The sequence below is a fragment of the Colletes latitarsis genome, chromosome 11 (assembly GCF_051014445.1).
Source record: "Colletes latitarsis isolate SP2378_abdomen chromosome 11, iyColLati1, whole genome shotgun sequence".
Classification (NCBI taxonomy): domain Eukaryota; kingdom Metazoa; phylum Arthropoda; class Insecta; order Hymenoptera; family Colletidae; genus Colletes; species Colletes latitarsis.
In genome coordinates this window covers 6,562,452-6,587,585 of record NC_135144.1, presented here as the reverse complement: position 1 = coordinate 6,587,585, position 25,134 = coordinate 6,562,452, and the positions used below count along the sequence as shown (strand labels likewise).

General features: G+C 34.2%; 1 protein-coding gene across 5 annotated transcripts in view; it reads left to right on the top strand.

Moving 5' to 3' along the window:
- Positions 1-25,134, top strand: part of LOC143347966 (uncharacterized) — a 240,932-nt gene that overhangs the window by 161,689 nt on the left and 54,109 nt on the right. For all 5 annotated transcript variants that reach the window (XM_076777655.1, XM_076777654.1, XM_076777659.1 and 2 more), the window contains one exon: positions 16,569-17,462. In XM_076777655.1, coding sequence (XP_076633770.1) covers positions 16,569-17,462 — 894 coding nt within the window. The remainder of the gene's footprint in view (positions 1-16,568; positions 17,463-25,134) is intronic.

Sequence of the window (25,134 nt, the reverse complement as noted above, 5' to 3'; positions counted from 1 at the left end):
CTATTGACCAAAAATGATTGTAATTTACCCTTGCAACTAAAAATAATTTTTCCAGAACGATTTAAAATTTTTTTTTCGCCGAAAAATTTTGGAACCTCCCCCCTGTCGATTTTTCTTCAAAATTCGTTTTTGAGTTATAATAAATTTGTTTGCCACTCTACGGAAATGTTGTCTAAGACTTTCTTGTAAGTATCCATGAGCTCTACTTTCCTATTGTAATTTTTGTCGAGGATAGTTAATTAAGTTACGCGTGTAATAAAAATACAAACACTTTCCTAATATTTTTATTAATTGCTTATCGACTATATCCTTCTCTACACGCTTCCCTTTCGATCCTTTCGCGTTCTTCCCGTTTCTCCCTTTGTTTTTCCCGCTCATCATTTGTCTCTGTTCGGCTATTCTCGCCCGCCTTCGAACGTTTTCGCTCTCTCCAGACACACACACACACACACACGCGCATCTATTATTTCTTACACTACTAAATTTCAATGAGATACGTTCACTATTGGAGGAGTTAGAGACGTTTGAAAATTGGACCACATTTATGGTGTTTTTCTCACTTTACGGAATTAAGGAACAACTTTTCCAACATTCTTAGAGTCTCTAAATTTTCTTAATCAAAATACGTGTTGTCTGCATTTTCAAATATATAATCCTTCAGGAATTATGAGTTTTTGACATACGCATAAAATCACTTCTGAATTTCCATGGCAGTCAGATTGGGTCACGAAAGTCCATAAGATGAAAGGTCTACTCGTATACCTCGTCTGTGCTATTATTATATATGATTATTGGTAAAAAAAAAACAAATTACCGATAATTTTATTTTTTTATATTTGTCGACAGAACGGTAAACCGACTTACCTATATAATCACCAGTTTCTAACTACCATAAGGTAATTGCGTCGATACGTCATTAAAAATAACGCAAAAATGAAAAGGTAGCTTGCAAAAAATATAACGACAAGTCATCAATTAACCCCTATTACATCAATATATAGGGGATGGATAGTTTTCATTTTGTATTCGGTACTTAATTAGCAAACAACGAAAACATTGTTTCAATATGTGTATACATCAGTAGTTGTTTTTCGACTATTGTACGAACAAAGAAATAAATGTGTACCGAATACTAAGCATTCAACCAGAAACGGAATACGAACAGTCAAGTGTTCGTTGTTCGAATGCATTTCAAAAAACATTTTGCACATCCCTGTTCTGCGCATATGTGGCTCCCCCTCTCTCTCTTTCTCTTATCAATACGCACACCGACAAGAGTACGCAAGTACACATTCCATTCGGCCCCGTTCACGATGTAAATCTGACGCCGGAGATTCGCCGAGGCGGAAGCCAGTGAACGAAACGGGTCTCGGCCCAGACTCGCGAAAGAAGAAGAAACCGTAGCCAAGCCCCGGGGCTACTTTGTTTTTCGCGCGTTACGCGGTCTCGCCGCTCCGCCAGCGATATTCCCCGAGCGACGTTTACGGAGAATTCCTGCTGGTATTACGTCGCTGGAATTCCTTTTGCTATGGCGGAGCTGGCTTCAACAGACTTTAAAGCGGTTCCCTCGCGCCTCGACCAGAAAGATGGTATATCATTAAGACTTTTTGAAACGAAAGTATACAACGTATTAAATTGCAACTTCTTGTGATTATTAATACGCTTCTAGCTCTATTTCTCAAACGACATTTTAGATACTTGTTGTAGTTCTTTATACATTTTTATACGATTAACTGGTAAGAGTCAGTAAAATACGAGATAGAATCAAAAATATTGAGGAACTTAAGCAAAAGACTGTAAAATGGGCCAATTTCAGAAACTTTTTATGTAATACATTAATTATATTTTAATCGCGTTTCATAATCTATCAAATTTTAGATAATTGTTGTAGTTCTTTATACATTTTTACACGATTAACTGGTAAGAGTCAGTAAAATACGAGATAGAATCAAAAATATTGAGGAACTTAAGCAAAAGACTGTAAAATGGGCCAATTTCAGAAACTTTTTATGTAATACATTAATTATATTTTAATCGCGTTTCATAATCTATCAAATTTTAGATAATTGTTGTAGTTCTTTATACATTTTTACACGATTAATTGGTAAGAGTCAGTAAAATAGGAGATAGAATCAAAAATGTTGAGGAACTTAAGCAAAACACTGCAAAATGGGCCAATTTCAGAAATATTTTATGTAATACATTAATTATATTTTAAGCGCGTTTCATAATCTATCAAATTTTAGATACTTGTTGTAGTTCTTTATACATTTTTACACGATTAATTGGTGAGAGTCAGTAAAATAGGAGATAGAATCAAAAATGTTGAGGAACTTAAGCAAAACACTGCAAAATGGGCCAATTTCAGAAATATTTTATGTAATACATTAATTATATTTTAAGCGCGTTTCATAATCTATCAAATTTTAGATACTTGTTGTAGTTCTTTATACATTTTGATACGATTAATTGGTAAGAGTCAGTAAAATACGAGATAGAATCAAAAATGTTGAGGGACTTAAGCAAAAGACTGTAAAATGAGCCAATTTCAAAAATTTTTTATGTAATAGATTAATTATATTTTAAGCGCGTTTCATAATCTATCAAATTTTAGATAATTGTTGTTGTTCTTTATACATTTTTATACGATTAATTGGTAAGAGTCAGTAAAATACGAAATAGAATTAAAAATGTTGGGGAACTTAAGCAAAAGACTGTAAAATGAGCCAATTTCAAAAATTTTTTATGTGATACATTAATTATATTTCTAATGCGTTTCATAATCTATCAAATTTTAATTATCAAGTTGTATACCTACATGTAGATAAACGCAATAATTTTCTGAAGTATCATTCGCTGCATGCTTGTGGAATTTTAGAAATAGATCTTTTCGAAAATGAAGAATGAAAAATTGGTACTGCAAGTTTTTTATTTATTTTTATACGGAGAATCACTTTCTTTTTTATTGTAACACAAAATAGTTCAATTTAATAGGTTTGCTATCTTTCTGGACGAGATGCAATGAAACCTCTTTAGCCCTTTTCTGTTCCATCAATTCCATAGAGCACCTCTAACTTTAAGCTTAATAATTTAGACGATATAACAGATAGTGACATTTGGAAACGTAAGTTGTTTCTGCTTATAGCGAGTCGGTAGTTGCGTTATTATAACAATTGAACATTACTTGCGTCGAAGCATGTACATTGATAATTTAGAAGTACACATTTTATTGTATTCGTAGCATGATGTTTTATTTCGATAAATGGAAAAAGTTAAATTTCGAATTTCTTAATATATCTGAATATACAGGGTGTTCGGCCACCCCTGGGACAAATTTTAATGGGGGATTCCAGAGGCCAAAATAAGACGAAAATCAAGAATACCAATTTGTTGATTGAGGCTTCGTTAAAAAGTTATTAACGTTTAAAGTTTCAATCCGACTAAATTTTTTTCTCGAAAATGCACAGGATTTCGGGGGTATGTCTATCCACCAAAAATGATTGTAATTGACCCCTGTAACCAGAAATAATTTTTCAAAAACGATTTGAAATTTTTTTTTTCGTCGAAAAATTTCACACCTTCTCGAATTTTTTTCTAGAAATTGGGTAGGATTTCGGAGGTATGTGTATCCACCAAAAATGATCGTAATTGACCCCCGCAACCGAAAATAATTTTTCCAAAACGATTTGAAATTTTTTTCCGTCGAAAAATTTCACACCTTCTCGAATTTTTTTCTAGAAAGTGGGTAGAATTTCAAAGATATGTCTATCCACCAAAAATGATTGTAATTGACCCCCGCAACCGAAAATAATTTTTTGAAACGATTTGAAATTTCTGAATTTAATTGTTAATAACTTTTTAACGAAGCCTCCATCAACAAATTAGTAATCTTGATGTTCGTCTTATTTTGGTATTTAAAATCCTCCATTAAAATTTTTCCCAGGGGTGGCCGAACACCCTGTATAAATGCGTTCCATGATCCTATCGCACAGATGCTTTGGAGCGAATTATTTTCCTTTATTAAAATAATTTATTCGGATTAGAAAGGATTAAAGGTGTTGTTAATGTCTGCGGTAATTTGTACTTTCGGGGTTCGTTGGGTGTATCGAACCGTCACATTTCTCACGAAGCTTAACGTAGATGTATGACTACGTTTCGTAAAGGTTTGACAAGGGTTGGACCGTCGTTTCGTTCAGATTTCGTCCATTTTTACTTGGTGAACGCGTCATCCGGTGGAATCGTGACCGCACGAAAGTATTGGCTATCCGCTGGTCACCGCAACGCCATCCTTTTCGCCACTCTATCTTAGTCTGTAACGTCGACTTTACTGCATAGTAGGTATATACATACGCTCCACTTTGTATTAGATGACATGGCTGATGGCCGATCGTTGTACCTACTTTTTCAGCGATTCTCAGCGCCTACTTAAAAGTAGAGACTGCTCGTAGAGATAAGAAGCGGACAGCTTGGGTTCCTTCGTGTTTCGGTTAAAAGTACTTCACTGTCGGACGTCACTCGTCACAACAAGAATATCAATCATCAAATTAGCGGAGATCGGGAAACTGGAGCGTTCGTTGCTGAAGGAAATTTAAACTCGTAAATTACAATCAGATTAACGCTTAAATTTGGTCTGACGAGCAAATGAATATTGACAAATAAATATTACTATTTGTAAATGTAAACGATTTCCATCGTTTAATAGATAATCTTCGGACTATAATATAATAGAAATTTTATTTGTAATATTACTTTAATGATATAAATATAAAGTATAAATTATATGTGATGTGGAACTTAAGGAAGTATTCTACTATTTTTGGAAAGTTTAATTTAAATCTGAATTTCTATAACATTATTTGCACATAATAATACATTGACATTAAACCTACCAACACTTCAAGTATACCCATTCCTACCATGACCAGTCGAATGACCAAACTTTCTTTTTCTCTTTTACGAGGAAACGTATTTCTAATTTTTGCATTATATGTATAGAAAGTTGTGTTTTGAAGTCTATTCGTAAGATATCTTTCCTTTTATGTCACATATTTTAAAAATCTGTACAAAAATATTCAATAGTTTTATTCTAAATGTGCATATTTAGTACTTCATACAGAAGATTTACAAACTATGTCAAAATTTTTTAACTTTGGATAAAACGCCCTCTGAAAACGAATTTTGTTTTAAATCGATACCGTAGTCAGTTCCGGAGAAAATAATTATTTAGGAACAAACATTCTGTACACAAATTTAAATTCATCTTTGATTAAATAAACAATTTATAATCCAGTTTTATCGTACACCAGTCGCATGATCAATAGGAATTATTATAACTTCTTTAGGTATATAGCGTCAAAGTAAACATCAAAATAAACACAGAAGATAGCAAAAATTATAGTAGGTGGTACAGTCATTGGGTAGAGGATGAAGAGCTCTTTAAAATGAAACTTGTTTCAAGTCGATAGCATAATTAGTTCCGGAGATATGAGGATTCGAAGCGTTTGTTTACTTTTCATTGTTTACGTTCAGATCGATAAACTTTCACTGCGGCCTTCGCAAGTTCATTGACCGCACGTGATCGCAGTAAATAGTAAATACTACGTCACTCGGTCACGACTGTCACGCACCACATGTGAGAGAGAGTTCCGTCGCGTTAGACGGAGACGAAAATAGTTTAATTTTAAAAATTACCTCTTCATTTAAATTACGATATTTCCAAAACGGAAAGTCAGATTGACATAAAACAAAAATCATTTCAAAGAGGAAGTTTTGCCGCTTCTAACAGTGACTCAACCATGGAGAAAATACTAATAATTTAGAAACTGCACGTAATTAAAGTTTTAGTAATTTTAATGCGCGTTAGTAGTCTGTTTTAATACGGAAAGAGACGTAGCAGAATTTTTAAAAAATTACCCCTTTACATAAATTACGAAATCTCCCAAACGGAAAGTCGAATCGATATAAACCAAAAACCATTTCGAAGTGAAAGCTTTACCACTTCTAACAGTAGCTCGATTATGCAGAAAACACTAGTAGCTCCGAAATTGCACGCTTGTAAAGTTTTAGTATTTTCAATAGGCATTAATAGTCTTCTGTAAGACGGAGAGTGGAATTTTAAAAGTTACTCATTGGAAACCATTTTAAAGGAGAATCCTTGCTACTTCTAACATAGTTCAAAGGTAGTGAAAACTGAAGATTCTCTCCTTTCATCTTTGCTATACGGGGTGTTCTGCTACCCCTGGAAAAAATTTTAATAGGGGATTCTAGAGGCCAAAATAAGACAAAAATCAAGAATACCAATTTGTTGATGGAGGCTTTGTCAAAAAGTTATTAACGTTTAAAGTTTCAACTGTACTGAACTTTTTTCTCGAAAATGCGCAGAATTTCGGGGGTATATCTATTCACCAAAAATGATTGTAATTGACTCCTGCAACCAAAAATAATTTTTCCAAAACGATTTGAAATTTTTTTTTTCCGTCGACAAATTTCACACCTTCACGAATTTTTTTCTAAAAAGGGAGTAGGATTTCAGGGGTATGTCTATTCACCAAAAATGATTGTAATTGATCACCGCAACCGAAAATAATTTTTTCAGAATTAATTAAAAATTTTTTTTTCGTCGAAAAATTTAGACACCTACCCCCTGTTGATTTTTCTTAAAAATTCCTGTTTCATTTTTAGTAATTTTGTTTGACGCTCTACAGAAAAATTGTCTAATACTTTTTTGTAGGTACCCATGAGCTCTACTCCAGAAAAAAGTTTCATTGAAATATATTCACAATTGTAGGAGTTATGGCTGTTTGAAAATTGGACCATTTTTATGTGGTTTTTCTCATTTTGCGGGGTCAAGGATCAACTTTTCGAATATTTTTGTAACTTCTACATATTCCCCACCAAAATACGCGTAGTTTGCTTTTTTAAACATTAAAATCGTCCAATCCGTTCAGAAGTTATGACATTTTAAAGATTCACATGAAATTTCAGGGATGCATTTTTGGCCTCACATTAGATTTTCGGTAAAGAATTTTTTTCTCAAAAATGGTTAGGATTTCGAGGATATGTCTATTCACCAAAAATTATTATAATCAACCCCCGCAACCGACAATAATTTTTTTAGAATGATTTGAAACTTTTCAATTTTCAGGGTAACAAGACAGTTATGGTCAGACATATTTTCAGTAATGAATTTTTTTCTCGAAAATGGTTAGGATTTTGGAGGTATATGTATTCACCAAAAGTGATTATAATTGACCCCCGCAACCGAAAATAATTTTTCCAGAACTATTTGAAATTTTTTAATTTAATTGTTAATAACTTTTTAACGAAGCCTCCATCAACAAATTGGTACTCTTGATGTTCGTCTTATTTTAGCCTCTAGAATCCCCCATTAAAATTTTTCCCAGGGATAGCCGACCACCCTGTATATTTTCTACGTACATCGGAAACTAACAAATAGTTGATACTAAAATCCACTTTTTTACGAAAAAATGGAGACAAAGAAATCGTTCAACAGATCAAATGACCAGTCGTGGTAAGCAAGACAGACTACATATAGAAGTGAATACAATAGAAGTGAATATTGAAAGAGTCAGTGTACATATACTATAAGAAAAGTTGTGAAGTTAAATGACGCTAACATAATATTGTATGTGTATCGTATGTATCTCGACAGAGTTAAATTTTGAAATAAATATAATTATGGCTATCTGATATATCAAGATTAATGCGAATTATTTAATTGTAATCTGTTCAGTCAGAGCGATCAATAAATACCATCAAATTGTATTTAACCAAACGCCCAAAACGTTATCTGTATTTGAAATTTTCGTAAAATTGGTACCATTTATACGCTCTGACCAGGCAATCTGGATTATCGAGTACTATACATTATTAAATATCGTCGACATTTGACCTGGTTTCAGAAATTAGATGAAATAAAGTTACGATCGTACGCTTGACAATTTTTTGGTACACGTCGAGAGAGAAAATTATTATACCCCAAAGGATCAGAAAACAATAGTTATTTGATCGATGCGTGATGGAAAAGTTGCAACAAATACACATGAAAATCTGAATGGCGTAGCTAGTATAATTGCCCCAATTAATGTGTTACATCTTCGCCGTTTTAGAATTATTTATTCAAGGAATCGTTCAAGAAGTCTGTGGAAGATCTATTAAAATTAAGAAAGGATAAAACTGTTACCTTGGAGAATTAACTGGTCAATTCAATGATGGAATATGATTTGTCCTATGTATTAACGGTTTTGTGATGTTTCCATTTTATTGGACTTTCCACAGACAGTACGAATGATTCCTTGAACAATTACTTCGGAAACAGACCATCATCCGAAGAAGATGAAGATGAAACACTTTAATCAAGTAAGTTGACTAGCTATGGACAGTCGGATTTTCAAGCATGCTTTTTGCAACTTACCCATCGCATGACAACAAAATGACAATTATTCTCTGATACCTTAGGATATACACACTTGTGTCGAGAAATGGCTACTTTCGAACGTAGATCACTACCAGAGTGAATGAATTTCTTCTAAATGTTATTATAAAGCATTGAAATTAAACAACAAGTTCGACTTTCCAGTTTTAACAATTCAAAGCATCTCATACCTTGATGATAGCTGAAAATGTGCAGTTTTGGTATGTGTAGTAAATAGCTGTCATAATAGTAACATATTTAACGTATCAATTTAGCGTTAGCTACTAATAATAATTTTATTAATAACAAAACTACATTTGACGTTAGATTTGAATGAATTTCTTCAAAAAGTTTTTATAAAGCATTGAAGTTAAACAAGTTCGACTTACCAGTTTTACCAATTTGAGCATTTCATATTTTGATGATAACTGAAAATGTGCAGTTTTTGTATGTGTAGTAGATATCTGTGATAACTGTAGCATATTAACATATCAATTTAGCGTGAGCTACTAATAATAATTTTATTAACAATAAAACTACATTTGACGTTGCATTTGAATGAATTTCTTCAAAAAGTTATTATAAAGCATTGAAATTAAACAAGTTCGACTTTTCAATTTTACCAATTCGAGCATTTTATATTTTGATGATAGCTGAAAATGTGCAGTTTTGGTATGTGTAGTAAATAGCTGTCATAATTGTAGCATATTAACATATCAATTTAGCGTTAGCTACTAATAATAAAACTACATTTGACGTTGGATTTGAATGAATTTCTTCAAAAAGTTATTATAAAGCATTTAAATTAAACAACAAGTTCGACTTTGCAGTTTTACCAATTCAAAGCATTTCATATTTTAATGATAGCTGAAAATGTGCAGTTTTGGTATGTGTAGTAGATAGCTGTCATAATTGTAACATATTTAACGTATCAATTTAGCTTTAGCTACTAATAATAATTTTATTCATAATAAAACTACATTTGACGTTGGATTTGAATGAATTTCTCCAAAAAGTTATTATAAAGCATTGAAATTAAACAAGTTCGACTTTCCAGTTTTACCAATTCGAGCATTTCATACTTTCATGATTTGAATGAATTTCTCCAAAAAGTTATTATAAAGCATTGAAATTAAACAACAAATTCGACTTTCCAGTTTTACCAATTCGAGCATTTTGTATTTTGATGATAGCTGAAAATGTGCAATTTTGGTATGTGTAGTAAATAGCTGTCATAATTGTAACATACTTAACGTATCAATTTAGCATTAGCTTGTAATAATAATTTTATTAATAACAAAACTACATTTGACGTTGGGAATCGTCGACAGAGGACAGCGTGTTATAATTTCGTCTCTAACGTATTAGTTGAACGTTAAATAGCTATACTTTAATAAAAAAAAATGATTTCTGAATAATGAAATTATGTTCCACGTTAGAAAATGTCGGAATCCTCAGATTGTAAGCTCCTCAGCGCGATGTGTCGGAGCTACACGATCATCGGAGGAATACGATAAAGACCCATCACTGTCCGTTTCGTATCTTTAGCGTCCTGCACCGCTGATTTTAGCGAACAACAGAGGAAGAGAAAGAGAAAGAGACCGGGCAAAACCAAAGGGAACAGTTTTTTCCTCGCGATTCTAACGATTGCCGTGTACCGTTAAAAGACAATTTAAAGGAAACCAATGGTATTTCGAATCGTTAAAACAATTGGTCGTGAGAATTTTGGTAATTGGGAAGCGGTAGAAAGAATCCAATTCCGTACCTCCGTTAGGGTGAGTGCTTGGAGAATGATAAGAAAATATTCGATGAGATTGCACGCATTGAAATTGGATTGCAAGCATTCTCTGGCATTTGGCATGGATTAATAAAGGGATCCTCATTCGTTTCCTTTCTTGAGGGAGAAAATGGAATCCAATCGACCGGAAATTACAATATACTTCCTGAAAGTCTTTTCGCTGTTGTGGAACGAAGAAGTATGGAGAGGAGAGATCACTGTCGGCGATATTATCCTTTTGGGAACGAATCATTTGTAATTGTTGTTAACCATCTCAGTTAGACGGTTTTCGAGTTTGATGACGTGGAAATATCAGTATTGAAATTAGTCGATCTGCCTTGAAAATTTATTTTAATTAAGTCCGCAGTAAAAAATAACTTTTAAAGTTTCTTTATAGTTCTTGCGTTCTTATAACATATTTTATGAAACAGCCTGTATAGAAATCTGTCTGCACTGTCCGTTTATTAGAATTTATGATACCTTTCAACGTCTCGCTGGATTCGAATTCATCTGCCTTTTCAAGTTAGCAACAAAATATTTACAGATCGATTGCAAACTGTTCATAAAGAGATCTTTAATTAACAGTGGCTGTTTTATCGAGATACCATCTGGAACGGACAAATTAATTGGAGATATCGTTTCCCAAGGGGATAATGGATGAATATTCGTACCTCCAACGATACCGTCCTTTGTGCCTCCGTTTCATTTCCATCCACCCCGTGAGAACCCCGAAAATTTTAATAACCGTGTTTCGACGCATTTCCGGACCAATAAAAAATTTCCGACTATCTTGACGGTAGTCTCGGTGAAAAAAAAACAATCGAAACGACGAACGAGGAATTGGATGGTACTGTATTCCTCGTTTGGCGACCAAGCGAAGCCATTTTTATTCGTTCGATCGTCGGCAATGCGTCGAAAGTGTCTGCGACGCAAAGCGTGCCCATCTGCATGAGAAATTAGAATGCAAGAAACGTAGCATTGTGTAGTTGCAACGAAGTACGTAAACCTTCTGATCGAAAAAACGCTCTTAAATTGTTATGAGAAAGAATACATAAATGGAAAAGAATAATCTCTGAGTGTTCTAGATTAGATCGTACGGATTGGCGGTGTGAGTATAGCGTTGTTTCCGAACGAATGCTGACGCTTGACGCTGTCTCGACTGCTTCCCTTCTACCAGCTGCGTTCGATTAGAGACGAAAAACCGATTCCCAAGCGTACTCGATTCACACCAACAGCCGGAATTTATCGTCAAACATCCCTATACGCACGCACATTACGCGCAAACGCAAACAAACACGCACAAACGTACACGCGTACACGTTACAGCGACGATACACATAACATGGGTGTGTTAATGATTAAAGAATGCGTAGTGGCATAAAAAAGTTTACCTTTAGTTTCGTTCTGCCTCTATCTAACGTACTTGACAACTCTCTCGATGTTTCTGTCTCTGTCTGTTTGTCTATACCTGTCTGTCTGTCTGTCTGCCTCTCATCCATCCGATGCTCTGATACTGAACTTGATCTTATTCGATTCTCGCTCATTTCTTATTTCAAGCAAGAATCACCTACCATCTGTCTCACATAGAATTAGATTAAGGAACAAAAAAAAAAATAAAGGATTGTAATGATAATAATAATGATAATGACAAAGCGGCGACGATTGTTTCGCAAGGGAATGGTGTGTTTCTTTCGTTTCAGTGGGTTTTTGGCGAATGGAACGAAAGTAGGATTACTTTGTCTGCTTGCAATAAGCATAGATATGTATACGTATGTACTTTTCCTAGCGAGAGGTGTTGAACGAGATGCAAGGTTTGCGATACGCCCATGGACGTATCATGCATGGACATGGTTTGCAAAAGGTTCCACGGAGCTTTAAACGACCCGAGGGTTTATAATACATCGCACACCACTGTTTTGTTGTTAAATCGGTTTGCACGATGCATCCCGATAGAAACGTGTGAAGCATATTGTATCGCACGGAAACAGTACGAAACTTTTCGAACGGAACTTGAATATTCGATCGACTTGTTTTCGATAAATTACGACGGACTTTTGCTTTCGGTTCTCAAGTTCGTGCTTATCGCATAGTTCGCGGTTCCCCGCGTTAAAGAAAACAGGTCAAGATAGTTTGGGAAAGAGAAGGTAATTTTAATTGAAACCATTCGTCGCTGTCGGCTTTAAAATTCTCGCATCATGTAAAGACGATCATAAATTCTCGCGAGACGGCACTTTAAGAATAGCTCGGGAAACTGTACTTTTTCTATTCAATAATACATAGGATGGAGCGTAATTCGTGGCGCAATTGGGGAAAACACAATACACTTCGTGCGAAAGCAACTTGAATAGTTGCTTTTGCGGAGAATGTTTTCTTAATTCACACATGGATACTATTAACAAGAAATAATCTTAAACATTAAACAATCGTAAAGCTTTAAAAATACGCAAATTGAGTGGTAAATTGGTCTGCACGATATTTGAGTCCCCATTATTTACAGTTCTGAAACCTAATTTTATCGTATTATCTGTTTGATAATTAAACTTTATTTCGTACAGAAAATCTCCAACTCAGCAAAAGAAAAACGATAGAAGAAGAAAAAAAAACTTAACCTATTACGGCGCCACCTAGTGGCATTACTTAATAACAAAAAAAAATTATCAATATGCATTAAAGATTATTTGACAATGGTTACAATGCTTTTAATTATTTTTTAACTAGTAAACTACAAAATATTAATTTCAATCGTAACTTACAAATATAAGCACAAATAGAAATAATAAAATAAAAGGATTCTCAATGTTGGTTTTCTCAAAAATCTCATATGAATTTCATTCCACGTTTTGGGTTTCCTTTTGCACGAGAAGTTTCCTCATTTTCGACGTTACTACTAATTACGCTCCAACTTGTAGAAGTGAAAGAATTATAAATTTGTAATCGTCAAGCATTTTGGCAATTATGCAATAGTTTAAGTTGCGTTTACTTTTTCCTCGCAGAAAAATTTAAACTGAATCTTGATATATTCCCAATTAAATAAGAGTAATTAAAAAAATGTTGCCTTGCGGTACTTTTCAAACTGTGTAGAAAATTCTTGGTCAACCTAGTATTGCAAATCAATAATTCCAAAGTGAATTTTCCATTATTAACGTGTAAATATAAAAGTTATAAGCTTGCATAGGAAGATGCGTTTGAACCAGTGACCCGAGCTGGTTATTGTTTTATTAAATGATCGTGAGGATTTATTTGATTTTAGTGGGTCTTTCCCCGCAACAATAAATGAAAGAACAACCAAAACGAAAATGCTATTTATTGAAATTGCGGATACCGAGCGATCGTGACAGTCCCTTGGGGTTACATGGTATTACGTCTTTGAACTCGAAGGCGGCTATAATGTGCAGACTTTGCCGTTTCGAACGTCTTTGTCCGCACCTATCCAAGCTCGTGCATAACCTAAATTTACTACTTTCGAAGGGAACTCGCGACGTAAAGTATACTTCTAACGGCGACGGGAGCAATAAGTATCCTGACATTAGCATTCACGGAGCCTCTGAGGAATTAAAATGGAAGCTAAAAGTACGAATTACGAGCTGAATCTCCGTTAACCCCTTTGCTACGCCCAAACTGTACGTACAGAGTAATTTAAAAGGGAGACTGAAAAATTTAAGGGCACGTAGTAATACCAAGAGCAAAGGAAAAATGTCCAATCAACGAAAGTTTTAATATTAACCGCGTATAAACAAGATGTGCACCTTTTTTTATTAAAAATGAAAGAAAGCAGTACGACGCAAATTTGATTAAATCAATTTTAATTACATTTTTTATAAAAAAATTCGGGTGATTTTTAAAACTTCGAAACGTTTTAGATATCTAAAATGTGAAACACAAGTACGATACCTAGGGTCGAATTATTTTAGGTTGAGCTCCGTGAAGTAGACAGTAGGCAGCGGTGAAATCAGGTAGTGATGAGGTAAAGATGATTCCTTACTATTTATTTTCAAAACTATTGTCAGAAAAACTGTTTTCTAAACCTTATAATTAAATTCATGATGATAAAATAACAATTTTAATCTTTTAAAAAAGTCACAACCAGTTTTCTTAAAAAATCATTAGTAAAATAGAAGTTTAAGAATGCTGCATTCATGTTAACACTGGCGATTAATGAATTATTAATGATTATAATGTGATCTACTTCACTTAAGGAGGTATTGCGGTCTAGACTGCCAATTTCACAGCCCTTTTTGTGATTTTTTTTCTAATGATAGGTAGGCTGTTTTGTACTGAGACTTTGTAGATATATTTATTCATCTTATAAGCACGTGCAATATTTTTTTCATGGAGAAATATTAAAAATCGTGGGAATTGTAACTTCTTATTTAATGGCTCTTTTGGAAAAGGTGCTCCAATGGCTTCCAGGATTCCAGATAATTTGAAACAGAGGGGGTTAAAGTATCTTCATAAGGAAGGTTGTAGTTATAGCAGGAACTAGGGAGAAGTCAAAATCCTGATAAGTAAAGAAATGGCGACGCTTCAAGTTTCGAATTTCTATTTGTTAATCATTCGTTTGTCTTTAGCGTATCGAAAAAAATAGTAAAATTCAATATTTTTTTAAATCTCTAGTTCCAGCTATAAAGGCGTGTCTGCTGAATATTCTCTCCAAATTTGAAGTCAATCGGTCTGCTAAATTTTGAAATATCATGTAAGCCAGTTTAAATGCGTTTTTTTTAAACAAGAAGCTATAACTCTCGCAATTTTTAATATTTTTTGATGAAAAAAATAATGTACATACCTATAAGACGAATAAATATATCTGCAAAATGTCACTACAAAACAACCTACCTGTCGTTAAAAAAAAAATCACAAAAAAGGCCGAATAAATGACAGCCTAGACAGCATTACTCCCTTAAAGAGGGAGACTATTTGACAATTTTTTTTACAGCTTAAGGATTTCATGAAACTTTTCGCCACCTTCCATATATATTCTTTAACATTTCAAGATACAAATATTTTTTTTTTCGTTACATTTTATCGACTTTGAATGAAATAATAAATGTTATCCCTTATATCGGTGGCATTGATCTAAAATAAAACATCGAACGACATTTTCTTCGTAATAGTACTACGCATTGTATGCATTAAAATCCTCCTTAAAAAATGCAAAGTTGTCGAAGATACACGGCTCTGAACACAAAAATATGATTCTTGTAATAAATTTCTAATTTAATTATGCAATAAACATAATTTAAATAATTATTATTGTGAAGGATGTTAGTTTATACGACTCGTAGTACTATTATGAACAAAATGTCGTTCAATTTTTTATTCTAGATCAACACCATCGACATAAGGGATAATATTTATTATTTCATCTAAAATCGATAAAATGTAAGGAAAGAAAAAATATTTGTATCTTGAAATGTTAAAGAATATATGTGGAAAGTGGCAAAAAGTTTCATGAAATCCTTATGCTGTAAAAAAATTGTCAAATATCACTTCTCGTTTTACCATTTTGCATGACTCCTCCTTTAAGTGAAATAGATCACATTATAATCAATAATAAGTCATTAATCGTCAATTTTAACATGAATACTGCATTTTTAAACTTCTATTTTACTAATGATGTTTTAAGAAAACTGGATGAAGGGGGAAAAATGCTAGATTGTACGCCGATCAACACCATCGACATAAGGAATAACATTTATTATTTCATCCAAAGTCGCTAAAATATAACGAAAAAAAAATATGTGTATCTTGAAATGTTAAGTAAAGTTTCATCAAAGTCTTCTGTTATAAAAAGATTGCCAAATATTACTTCTCGTTTTACCATTTTACATGAGTCTCCCCCCTTAAATAATTCATTTACTAGGTGTGTACAAAACTTAAAATCAAAATATCTCCAAAATGAAGGCCCATTTTGAAGAAACCCTTTTTTAATACTAGGTGCGTACTGTAACTTGTGCCTACTACCATTTCAAAAGCAATTTCCACTACCGTAAGGTCCTTTTAGCCAAAAAATCGGCAATCGCCGCTACAACTGCCTATCTCTCGAAGCTCAACCTAAAGTAATTCTAGAACAGTTTTAGCAAATATACGGCCCAACTAAAAAGAAACGTGTACGAACAAATAAACGATGAGAGAACGCCTATTTTCTCCAGAAGTAACTCCGATCGTAAACTTCCGATGAAATATTAAACGACGAGAAAGTTTGTAGGTAAGCACACGCGATGTTCGAGACCCGGTCGAGGTCAAAGTCCGCGTATCGGTAGCGCCGAATTGTCCCGGGACTTGGTGCTTCGTCGTGGGCTACTTTGCAACCATTAAATCCGTCCTTGACTGTCGATCTATTCCTCTTTCTGTTCCCAGAACGAAGAGCAATCAACGATGGATGAAGCTGCGCACCACCGTTCAGCTGTCCTCCGCGATATCGACGATCCAGAAGAAGCCGCCGTTGAAACGTGAGGACTCGTTCCTCAAGAGATTCTCCACCAGACAGATCCCGGAGAGCCAGGAGACGTTAGACACGGGCGAAGGCGAGGGCGACGCGAACGACGACAAGGATTCGAGCGGTCGTCGTCGCAGGCGTCCGCGAAGGCCGCAGAAACCACCGAAGACCGTGGTGAACCCCGACGAAAATTTCTACTACTATTGGCTGATGTTGTTGTCCGGCTGCGTCCTCTACAATCTCTGGACGCTGATCGTGAGGCAAAGTTTGCCAGAACTGCAGGCGCTGGCGCCGGCTACCTGGCTCGCTTGCGACGGTTTCACCGACCTGGTCTTCTTCCTGGACGTGGCGGTGCAGTTCCGCACCGGTTACCTCGAGCAGGGCCTGATGGTCTACAACAGCAAGAAACTGGCGGGCCATTATCTAAAATCGAAGTCGTTCGTGCTCGATCTGCTGGCCTTGTTGCCGCTAGATCTACTCCAAGTGAACCTCGGCAGCAATCCTATGCTCAGGTTCCCGAGGTTTCTGAAAATCTACCGTGTCTACAACTACTACTACATGGTGGAGTCGCGTACGGTTTATCCGAACTTGTGGCGCGTACTGAATCTTATACACATACTACTGATCCTGGCTCACTGGTTCGGTTGCTTTTACTACTTGCTCAGCGAGGCGGAAGGATTCCAAGGGGACTGGGTCTATCCGTACAGACCCGGCGAGTATGCGTCCCTCACCAGGAAGTACCTCGGCTCCCTGTACTGGTCCACCCTCACTCTGACGACCATCGGCGACCTACCCACGCCGGAGACCAACGCCGAGTGAGTGATATCTCTCTTCGACTCTACACACATGCACACGTTTCTTTCGGTCCCGTCTTGTCCGCGCGTCCCGTTGGTTGGCGTTCTTCTGGTCACCAGGCCGAGGCCACCGTATTAGACTTCACCCATCGACTTGAGACTCGAGAGAGAATGGAATGCCGGCATGCTGGCCTGCGGGTGGAGGGGATGCGATTCCTAGAAGGAGTTTGAGAATTATTTACTTTAGGGGGCACCTCGACGATCTTTAGTCGCTTTTCTTTGTACAGTCGGGGACAAAAGTAAGTGGACGGATTGTGGAAATAGTTGTCAATTGAGATTCATCCAAATAGTACTATTCTTAGATATCTGAACTTTATTTATTACGTATCTGTATGGTATTAGGTCGTCCCATTAGTTCGTGCCGAATTCTCTGCTAAAACTTAATGTTAAGGATTACTGGCAGATCCGAACATTATTATTTTTACTTACAGCAAGAAGCAAAACTGAACACTAGGGTGATCCTTATTTTCCGACTTTCGATTACTTTTTGACCCCCCCCCCCCCCCCCAGATTATGACATTTGATGAAAAAAAAGTTCCGTGGAAAATTTCAGCGAAATTAAACAACAGGAACACGTGCCGCATTGAAATTAAAGTTTTGAAATTTTTACAATTTCACCTTAGAGTTGGATGCACTTGTACCATCTTATACCAAAGTTGTCGACTGATATTTTATAGTGAAATTATAATTCCTTATGTCTAAAACAATAACGTGAGTATGATTTTGATTGTTATATAAGCCGTTTATTTTGAAGATGGCGTAAGTCCATTTTCCAAAAAAATCGAGTTAGCTACTTTAATAGTTACATTTTTACATGATCTTTTCATTCTGAAGCAACTTGTTACTCATATATTTAAAATCATTGAGATTTTGAAACACGAAAATTTTCTGGTTAATGAAGTAATGAAAAAGTTTATTTTGAAAGTGGCATAAGTCGCATTGTGAGAGTTTCAAATGTATATGGAAAATGTTATGCAATAAAATTTTATGAGATCCCAGCTTTTTTATTTTGTTGTATAGTGTTATCAAAGTAGCAATTGAATTATCAATGTGCAATGAAATACTGACGGCGAAAGAGTTAATTGAGCTCTACTTCACAAATAAATTTCATTCAAATATATTTACTACTGTAGGAATTATGGCTTTTTGAAAATTGGACCAATTTTATGGGGTTTTTCTCATTTTGCGCAGTCAAGGAATAGCTTTTCGAATATTTTTGGAATTGCCACATATTCTTGGTTAAAATACGCGTTGTTTGCATTTTGAAACATTAAAATCGTCCAATCCGTTGAGAAGTTATGATGTTTTAAAGATTTGCATGAAAATTCGGGGAACCATTTTAGGCCTCAGATTATATTTTCGGTAAGGAATTTTTTTCTCGAAAGTGAATAGAATTTCAAGGGTATGATTAATGACCAAAAATGATTATAACTGACCTCTGCAACCAAAAATAATTTTTTCAGAATGATTTGAAATTTTTGAATTTAATTTTTTAATAACTTTTTAACGAAGCCTCAGTCAAGAAATTGACATTTTTGATTTTCGTCTTATTTTGACCTCTACTATCTCCCATTAAAATTTTTCCTAGGGGTAACCGAACACCCTGTGTATATTAATAATATTTGTATATTACTTTCAACAATAAGGCCATAGGAACAAGAAGTGTCTATTATTTAGTCATCGTTAAGAGTTCGACGTGTACAGTTCGCAAAATATTATTCATAGAGAAAATGAATGTGTGCAAAAATGGCGATCAGAAATTATGATGAAATGTATTTGTTGGGGCATGACGAAAGTAAAATTATTGGAACAAAACTTCCTAGTAATAGACAAGTATTATGTATGTTATTTTACAAGGTACGAAAAATAAAATTGGATTTCTAGACAAGTGCCGTGATCGTGATCAAAGATCAAAAACTATTAGCATTGCATGAAACTTGGTGTATGAAAAGAAGAAAGGATTATGACTGTGTACTTGAAAAATGGTTTTTGGGATCTTTTCTTCTACTAATCCAACGATCAAGCGGCTTTTATTAATTCTCGAGAAAAAAGGAAAGGAACCTTTTCTTAACACGATTTTTCCTAGTCTCCTTGTCCTTTCAATTGAAAGTAATCGTATAGAAAATCGTAGCACAGTTACATTCGGTTTTAGTTTCCATACATATGGAAGAGCCATGAATTATGACTCACTCCCTATATTATATGCGACATTTAATAATAAATTGAATGATAGTATTATAGATCACACCTAATGTTATTATTTTACACTAAAGGAATTATAATTTCACGAAATAATATCGATTAATAAAGTTCGAATAAGACGATACAAGTACCTACATTCTTCTCTAATACGAAATCGTTATAATTTCAGATTTTCAATTTAAATGTGACACTTATTTTAGTTGTCTAATCACGCTAAAATTTGGCATAAATGATTTCTTTATCGAATGTCACAATCTATGGTGGTGCGTCAAAAAAAACTAAAAAAAAAATTTTAACCCCTGTAGCTAACGACCACCCTACTGAACACATACATTTTAACAAAAATAATTTTTTATTCGATATTTGCATGTAGAATACAAAAAAAGATAAAATTATTTACAATCTTCTGGCTTTTCAAAACAAATTTAGCATTTGTGATATCATTATTATTTCGCTTCGTACAATTTGTTTTTGTGTAGTCAGTTTTACACCGCAACTAATTTTGACTAAACATTTCGGATTTTGGTACACTTAATATCGTTCATAAACCTTTAAAACCTTGATAATTGCTTAAGTACGTTGTAAGACGTAAAAAGGAAAGAAGGGGAAGACATTTCGCCCGGACCTGTTAATGAACTCGTCAGTAAGGCTTCCTAGCAGGCCCTGCCTTAGACGACTGGGATATTAGGAAGTCGGTCGAGGAATATATAGCAACCGAGAGGTCGGTCGAGCGCTTGTGAGAGCGCAACCCCTCTGGTGGCGAGCATGGGACGCAACGCCACAACATTCAGATCTTAATACTACATTTTCGTAATACTCTGGTGTAATAGCATACTATTGTTCTTGCACTCGTTGCCCCAAATCAGTTATCGTTATTAGGGGTGCATTATGTTTATTTTCTAACTTCATTTTTAAGTAGGCCCAGACATCATCAATCGGGTTTATGTCTGGGCTTTAAGCAGACCGTTGCATGTTTTGATATAGTTGAGTTTGCAGCCAATTCTTCACGCTGTTCGCACATTGAAGCGTGGTCATTTTGAAATACAACATCACACTCTGGTACTGGCATATTTTCAATTGTTTTTAATTAATTTTTTTCTAAAATATCCTCATACGTATACTGGTTCACCGTACCTTCTATTCGATGTACTGAACCTACGCCATACGCAATAATACACCCCCACACTATAAGTGAACCTTTACCAAATTTCATTGTTTACTTCACATGACGCGGTAAAAGAGGTTCGTCTTGTTTTTCCAACACCAACAACGTCCGTCCGATGAAATTCGATTGATTTTTGATTCGTTGGAAAGAATTACTTTTTTCCATTGCTCCACATTCCAGCTTAAATGTTTGTTTGAAACATTCTGACAGACCTTGACATTCTTTTTTGATAGGACAGGTTTGTTTTCTTCTCAATTGCTGTAAAATTGGCTTCTTTCAATGGTCTTCGAGCTACTTACTTATTAATTTTCTTTTCAACGCCACTTTCTAGTAGCTTTGCAGTCGTTGATGCTGTCGTTGCAATTTCTGAAGTAATGTATCTTGTCAATCTTCTCTTGTTCTGGCAAGATAATAATTTTGGACAGCCTCCAAAAGATGCAGGGACTTCATAACATTTCCTTCGTATTTTATGTACAACTTCCTGACTAACAACAAATTTTCTAGCAAGTACTTCTTTTGATAAACTCAATTATTATTGGAAAATGATATTATTCTTTATATCTTTAAATAGTAGTTTCATAGCGTTATGTTGATACGATTCTATTGCACCAGAGTATTGCAAAAACGTAGTATTAAGTATGTCTAGACGTATTGAAGTGTGGCGTCACCTCCCATGCTCGCCACCAGAGGGATTCGCGCTCTCACAAGCGCTCGACTGACCCGATTGCTATATATTCTTCGACCCAATATCCCAGTCGTCTCAGGCAGGGCCTGCTAAGGAGCCTTACTGATGAGTTCATTAGCAGACCCGGACGAAACGCGCCCCCTCTTTTCCTTTTCTGTTCTCCTACAAGATTCTCACGAGTTTTCCAAACCACCACAGCAAAAGAAGCAAGCGCCACAGAAGCAATTATCAAGATTAAAGGTTTATGGACGAAATATTACCTGTACCAAAATCTGAAATACATATTTACTAAAAATTAGTTGCGGTGCAAAACCGACTACACGAATAAAAATTGTACGAAACGAAATAATAATGGCAGCACAAATGTTAAATTTGTTTTGAAAAGCCAGAAGATTGTAGATAATACCAAGTATTTTATCTTTTTTGTATTCTACATGCAAATATTGAATAAAAAATTATTTTTGTTAAAATGTATGTGTGTTCAGTTTTGCTCCTTACTGTAATTTTATTAATATAGAAAGATTGAAACTTAGCACACTGAGCTTCGTTTTACAACTAAAATAATGGTTCATCAGAAGCTAGGTTGATTTACATTACAGTTACCTGCATCATCGATTATTCTAACACTTAAAGCATTTCATGAAAATCAGTAAATACCTTCTCTTTTTTTTATAAAATTTTAACTTTATATAAAATATTGTTCGACATTGTTTTCTATTCCGTTGACATTTTTTCAAATTATTTACCTACTATAAAGCCTGCAAACTGGTTCACAAAATTCATTTCCCATCTCCAATTATTAAAGTTTTAGTTTTCAGAAAAAAAACGAAAAAATGTTTAGACTGCAACGAATTTTCTTTTTCCCACCAATTTACATTTTTAGTTTAAAATCAATCCTTGTCAATTTGAGAATGCCGATGACACGAACTTCTTGGACGACCTGAAAATAGATTATATGGTAAAGAATTGACGAAAATATTTCCATTTTTGTACATGTAAATTTTCTTTAATAGAAAACACAATTGTAGATGGACAGAAGTAAGTGGACACTCGATTAACACGTTGCTTTGTATCGAAAGGTGTAAACAATTATCGAGGGATAATCGCGCTTACGTACATTTGTTGATTGAACGAATCAATCAGTATCTATTAATTAAAATTAATTAAAATAAAAAATTTCACTGTAACTTTGAAATTTGATTATTTCGGACTGTCGTAGAAATATAGATTATCGTAAAAATATTTATTGTATCAAAAAGTATCGTCCAAAAAAATTATAAAAAGTTTTTGTTACATAATAACGTGGAAAATTTGAGACGTTGCGGACGAAAGCGGTGTACTAAATTATAAGATGGCCGTCGAATTATACGGGAAAGATTGTAATATCCAATGACCACATCGCGATACACTTTAGTTAGTAATTTACTAATTTCTACAAAAATTTTCATACTCATTCAATGATTTAACATCATTATTTTATATCCTAAAAACGAAAGAATAGTCTAATAAATAAAAGTCCAGCACTTTGTAACTCAATGGCAAATAATTTTTGAATTCACGTTCACTGAAATTTCTTGTAAAGAAAACGAAAAATTTTTCTATTGCTTGAAAATAGTAATTAATTGTAATAATATCGTCGTTGTAATTTAAAAAATTTTATCAGCTATAAAAGCAGTTAATAATTTAGTAATGTTGTTCTTAGACAAAAGTTAACTTCAATTCTAGACGAGAAGAGTACATCGCTTTAAAGTCTCGCGTTATCGATTTCTTCTACCTTGTGAATCTTTGTCAATACTCTTTATTGAATTTTTCACAAAGATTAGAGATATTAAACAATGAAAGTGGGCAATTCTATCGTTATTCGATTAATAGAACGATAATGAAAATTCGTATAAAATACAGAAAAGTCGCTCTTTTGTAAACATTTCTTTGAGATACTTTCATTAAATATTATGTAATACCAGTTTTTAAAGGAGAACAAATCATAATATAATTTATTTCACGTTCTTAACAAAAATCCGACAGCAATAATTGAAAGAACAGAATAGAGAGCTTTTTGCTTACGCAACGAGCGTCACAGCTATTATTCATTTGTCATGTTTCCACGATAAAACGTTCAGATTATTAAAAATGTTTAGTTGCATTTCCCTTTTCCTCAGTGGACAAAAATTTACTGTCACATGCAATATCGATGTTATTGCTTATCGTCGGTTCAACTGAAACAACTATACATTTTATAAAATAAATACAGGGCGGGTCAAAGTAAATTGGACAGTCATAATTATTCTACTGCTATTATTAAGCTCTTATAGTTTTTACTAATATAATAGTTGGAATATCAGCTTGTATATAAAGATATATTTATTCTTTAATGAGCAAAATACATTGTAATATACATGTATTTTACTTGTTAGAAGCTAAATATGCATAATTTATTTCTGCATTCATTGAAACAGAATTAACTCAATTATCGAGTAATCAATATTTGAATGTGTTCATATTTGAAGCACTTTGATCGAGAAATGGTATTAACTGAGAATAAAGTAAGTAATGTAATGTTAAATTTTCATTTGTATTTCTTTAAATTCCATAAAATTTTATATTCGTAAAATTGATCAACTTCTAAAGTTTCATCGAATTCGAATCAAGTCTTTTTAAATTACAACAAAAACAAACAAGCTCGAGTAAAGCTGGATAATCGGACAGAATTGATGAACACAGAAAAGTGAATCCAATTATCGGCTTTTTATAGTCCTTCATTCGTCGATCGCCACTTGAAATCGTTTTGCCAATAAATTTGACAACGTGATTAAACTTTAATACGCCGCAGCTTTCGAATTTTCTACTAATTGTCGTTGAACGCTACAATTTAAAATACAAACAAAAATTTAAATTACGCGAAAATATTCAATTTGAATTACACGAAATAAGAAATTTGTCAATTGCATTCCGGAGACGAAGGAAGATAGAAAATAGATTGTGAAACGCAATTGTATGAATACCGTTTAAGGAAACAGAATAAAACTGAACAACGAAAATAATAAGAACACTTTTTAATCGTTGAGTTAACATTGAAATAATCGCGAAACGTTGAAATATTTATCGAGGACAAAGGATTAATTTGTCTCTGTTTATCCTATATACGATTTATCTCACTTTCTGCGGTTAATTTTTAAACACCTTGACCGAATAATTTAAATTATTATCAGCTTGTAATCTTAAAATAGACACGACCACTATCGATAAGAGTGCAGCGTAGAATACATTAGCAAAGCTAATGAAGCCATTGCTACGAGGTAGAAGCCTAAACACTTAAAGTCGACCTAGTTGACACGTCCGCTGTAAAAGATTTAAACCGCTACTTACGGCCGATGATATAATAGACTTTTGTACAAAATTCTTGATAAATTGCGAATTTACACGCAAAATACTGTCAACTATTTATACACTTTTAGAGCATCGTACACAGCATACTTGCACGCGTAGATAAGCTCCAATGAATCATCGCGTCAAAGAAATTCGTCATTGCATAATTATCACCCACGTAATCATTCTCGTGCATTTCTAAGGTTTCCCTATGC